Source organism: Limulus polyphemus, unplaced genomic scaffold (genome assembly GCF_000517525.1).
Source record: "Limulus polyphemus unplaced genomic scaffold, Limulus_polyphemus-2.1.2 Scaffold4297, whole genome shotgun sequence".
NCBI lineage: Eukaryota > Metazoa > Arthropoda > Merostomata > Xiphosura > Limulidae > Limulus > Limulus polyphemus.
The window spans coordinates 77,297-82,292 of NW_013669907.1; the positions used below are offsets into that span (position 1 = coordinate 77,297).

Consider the following 4,996-nt stretch of genomic DNA (forward strand, 5'->3'; position numbering starts at 1 on the left):
TAAGTAAAACTAAGAGAAGTTAGTTAAAAGTAAATTAGTGTGTGTGTGTGTGTGTGTGTGTTAGAAAAGCATGATTTTTACAGCATTATTATTTTTTATATTCCTAACCAATGTTGTTTAGATTTAGAAAATATATACAATTTTATAAGCAAATAATACTATAGTACTAAAGTAGGATATGATACAAACTAACAAGGCCACATTTAGTTTGTTTCTTAAAGTACCTAACCCTAATAGTGAGGTTTCACTGTTTTATATTTTCATACTTCAGTACTTACGTGCTGTTGTTGAGGGCTGATTTTATGCAAAGTTGTAATAAATATTTTTAATTTTAATTTTAAAGGGTTTTTCAATGTAACTTATAACTACGACAACATTAATATCTTGGCTGGGTTTGATTATATAGGAATTGTAATAGATGAATCAACTGAATGTCCAAAAACAAAAAGAGGGATATACACGAGATGAATGAGAATTGACAAATCCATCTGTGAATTTCTTGCGTGTATGCAACCTTGAAAGTGATGGAACAACCGAATAAAGGTGTTGAAGTATTTGAGGAGTACAATCTTCACTAACGAAATGTGTGTCCACAGTCACTTACAGCACATCAGTGATGAGGGGTACGTTCAATGGTTGAAGGCTGTATGTCCAATCACTTTTACTGTACTTTGTACTGCTCACCATTTGTCTTTGGCTGTATGTCAAGCTAGTCATAATGTAGGCTATTTCAACACATTTCAAGGTGTTGGGATCGATATATAAATATTAAATCAATATTCCAAAGAAAATGCAAACTCTGAGAAGCATACACCTCACCTTAGTCAAAGCCCAGATTAAGTTCAAAGAGGTGTGTGAAATCCAATGGTTAAGCCTTGAGAACTCAGTGCCTGAGTTAAGCAAAAAATGGAAACTTTAGAATCTTTATGAAAGACTTAGCTAAATATTCACCAGAAAACTTAAGACTTCCTCATATCAGCAACCTGGTAATGCTCAAGCAAGTGAGCTTCTGAAGTTAGTTGTAATATATTAGTTTCTAGCTATTCTTCATTGCATGGTTAGTGTTATGGATGTGTTTAAAATTATATGACACAAACACAAGTTGTTGACTTTAGCCATGTTAGCATAGCCATTTCATCAACATTGTCAGTTTTAAAGAAAATTAAGATAACATCAGGAAAAATCATAAAAGGATTTTGAGTCCACTGTACTAGCTGAACCAAATGATACCTCTGAATGGTCTAGTCATGTATTTAAGTACAGCCAAGAACATAAGGCTTAAATTTTCAGAAGTCAAAACACAACATTTAAATAATCTGTGTAATTCTCTGCATTGTCAGTGTTAGACCCAGGACACTAACAAACACCAGCATCAAGTGAATCTCCCTCCTGGTACGAAACTGAAAGTGTAACACTAATGTAGAAAGTTGATTGCAAACGTTGTTTTAGTTGTTACAATGTAATGAAATCAGACATAAGAAACTGACTTAAAGTGAGCCATGTAAACTTACTAATGCAAATTTGTGTCAATACACTTGACCTTGACAAAATATACTGAAATTTAATTTTAAAAAGGCTTTCAAATATTGATGCATAGACAAATTACACAGAATTATTGTTTGAACTTATTGTACAGATGTTAAAAATGTTGTTGTGCAGTGTTACTTGGAAAGGTAAAGCAAGCATACTATGTTGAACAGTAGATTTTCAGTATTTAAAGTTAAAAACAAAGATCTGTGGTTTAAATTAAATTGTAACAATCACGTCTCTTTTTTTCCCCCATAGAAACATGTAAATACACATAATTACTTTGATTAAAACTAGTTCTTGAATGATATGTTGAATGTTACTGCATACTATACACTAGTAGATTTCAATTTATGTATTTTATCAAAATCTAATAATAATGCACTACAAGTTATAATTTAGAGAAGGGAAAACTAATTGAAGATATATATGAAACAAATTTGTAGGAAGAATATTGGATTGTTTGTATTCCATTGTCAAATGATATTTTTTAAAATCATTTCAAAAGCTGCAACATACAAAATGTATTCATAATGTATTTCTGTATCTGTGTACATATGTAGCTTTTTATGGGTAATCAAATCTGGTGCTTTAGTTTTACAGTTGTAAATGACCGATATCTTTATACACACAGTGCAATAATATTAAAATGATTCAATTAAATAACTATTTAGTTCAATACAGTGACTTAAGGTACCAGTGGAATATAGAAAGAATTAGTAACACCCTCAAAGACTCTTGTTCATGAGTAGTGGCTCCTGAATTTCACCAGTGACTTTTCTGTTTAGAAAGATTAGCCACTAGTGACTACAAAAATAATAATACTAAAAACAGGGAAAACACTGCAAGAAGTTGTCATTATGCATTTTTGGAATGTTGCTTTTTTCTAAAAATATTATAAATACTTACATGTATCTTGTGAAGCTCTCTCCGCATGACTTCCTGATCACAACTCAGTGACCTCAAGGAGGTCAAGCTACTTTGAGAAGAATCTAGTAGCCTGAGTGGCATAGTGTTTCTGCTCCTAGTAAACTGGCCATCTTTACCTTCTCCTGATTTTAGAAAACAAGTCAATAAATTTTACTTATTATAAAACTTCATAACAAACAAAATGTTTGAATAGAATTGTTTAAACATTTGTTTAACAACAAGTAAAATCTTGAAATTGTCTATTCTCTAATTGGGGGTATGTCTGTGGACCGATTGAAACTTCAGACCAAACCAAGCCTTTATAGTAGTGAGGTATCGAAAATATGTATTTAAGTTTTACGCTCACAAAAAAGAAATCTATCATTCTATAGGTATTGCTATAACTTACTTGTTGTTAAGCAAATGTTTAAGCAACTGTGTTCAGCTGTGTACCAGCTGCCTAGTGTCAGGTAAAAAATACGAAGAATTAAATTGTGGCAGAATGCTACAAGTTCTTCAAACACCTATAGAGTGATAGGTTTCTTTTTTGTTAGTGTAAAACTCTTAAATACACCAAACAAAATGTTTATTAGAGTTACCTGTTAAATTGTAATCTATAAACTTTCCAAGGATGATTAAAGTAGCAAAATTTCAAAGTTGAGCTGCATGTTATGAAAATACTGCATATCTTCCAGTATATTCAAAATAAAATATTTATTGCTTTCTGAATTTTCAAGTTCAGTTGAGGAATAAAAATTCAGGTAAAAGGGAAATTCACAAAATTTTCATTATGTTATGGCAATGTTATCCTAAAAATAACATGTTTGTTACTTAAGTAAATGGAATTTTTTTAGCTCATATTAGGTAATAAGCTTCATTTACATACGAAAGGTAGAGACACTGTATAGGGCGATTCTATATAATTACTACTTAATTATACAATAAATAATAGTCAAGCCAGTTGAGGACTTAGAATGAAGAATGTCAAAAGAAAAGAAAGCATACACTGAATTGATAATATTTATAGAGCTCAGTATACAACTAAATGAAGGTCTTTTCTGTTAATTCCTGTCAATTTGTACATTACATTTTTTTTCTAATCAGGGGGTGTAAAAACATCATTTCACCAATATTTTTTTTCTGCCACGAATCACTACCCTTACAGTCTTTATTTTAACATGAGATCAAATTTATATATATGTTCATATAATATATAAAATTATGTTCAGCAAAGCATTAAAACCAACTGACCTAATATCTGTGACAAAACCATCACACTAGACCACAAGTAGTTTTTTCAACACTGGTTTTAAATACAGCAATTGCTGGAAAAAATTCAGAGATAGTCTACAGGACCCATTTGTAAACCTTAATAGCCAGTTGTGCCCATTAAACTTTTTTAGTGCAAAAAATATCTGGCCGACCAAATATGTATTAAATAAACTAATATGTATCTTCAAAGTATGATCATGATCCTTTCACAATTCTGATGACTCAATTTCATGAGGCTGATTAAAACTGGACATTTCATGAAATTTGACAATCAATTAATCATTTGGCTCATTAAATCAATTACACTTAACTAATCAATTATTGCCAAAAGACTTGAATAGTTGGAATAATTAGAAACACTAGTTTTAATTAGTTGATTATTTTCATGAGTTATGTCACTAACTGATTAAGCTAAACAACTTTGAATTAATTAGAATTAACAGAAATCATAATGGCAATATTTCACTTATTTGGATAGTTAGAATTATCTGAATAGAAACATCAATTTCAAGTAGTTGATGATTTTTGAGGTACAATCAATTTAATAATAATTTTGATTAATTATTTTACATGACACTAATTGATGTAGTTGATGCTCATGAAATGGATACTTTAGGTGTATCTTCACCATAGAAAGGGACAATAAAAACAGCACCTTACTTCACGTGTTAGAAATAGAGAATAAGATATGTATATAAAACTAGTCATTATTTTGTACACAACAATGTTCTAGTGGAAATGAGCCAACAATTTATTATTTTAAATCAGCAAAATACTGATTCCACAGATCTATATCCTTATTGCATAGTTATTTTTCTTTGCACATTAGCCCAAGTAAGTTTAACTCTGTATTTATGGTAACATTGTCAGGAAAAATTAGGGTAGGTAAATAGAAGTTTTTTCAAAGTTGTTTTTATTAAATATTATTATTATGCACTGTTCCATATGATTATCAAAATAGAGAATGATTTTCATGCATTATATCAAATCAAAAATTATGTTACTTTCAGTTTATTCATTTTCATAACTGTTCTTTTTTGCAAATATGTGTTGTTTTTCCCTTTTTATAGTGTATTTATTTTTCATAAGGCCTATGAATTATAGGCCGAAGTCCTTGTTTCTAAATTCTAATACACTGAATAGATTTTCAATTAAGATAAACTAGAGAAATATTAAATGTGGTTTATTGATATGCACCATGCCAAATCCACTTCTTAATTATGTTTAATAGATCTTTATAGAGCTATAACTCATTAATATAAACTATATATATATATATATATATATA

The 4,996-nt window shown here is 29.7% G+C and overlaps 1 protein-coding gene across 3 annotated transcripts in view; it reads right to left on the bottom strand.

Moving 5' to 3' along the window:
* LOC106470925 (disks large homolog 5-like) overlaps nt 1–4,996 on the bottom strand; it is an 85,866-nt gene that overhangs the window by 73,747 nt on the left and 7,123 nt on the right. For all 3 annotated transcript variants that reach the window (XM_022399574.1, XM_022399575.1, XM_022399573.1), the window contains exon 2: nt 2,437–2,579. In XM_022399574.1, coding sequence (XP_022255282.1) covers nt 2,437–2,579 — 143 coding nt within the window. The remainder of the gene's footprint in view (nt 1–2,436; nt 2,580–4,996) is intronic.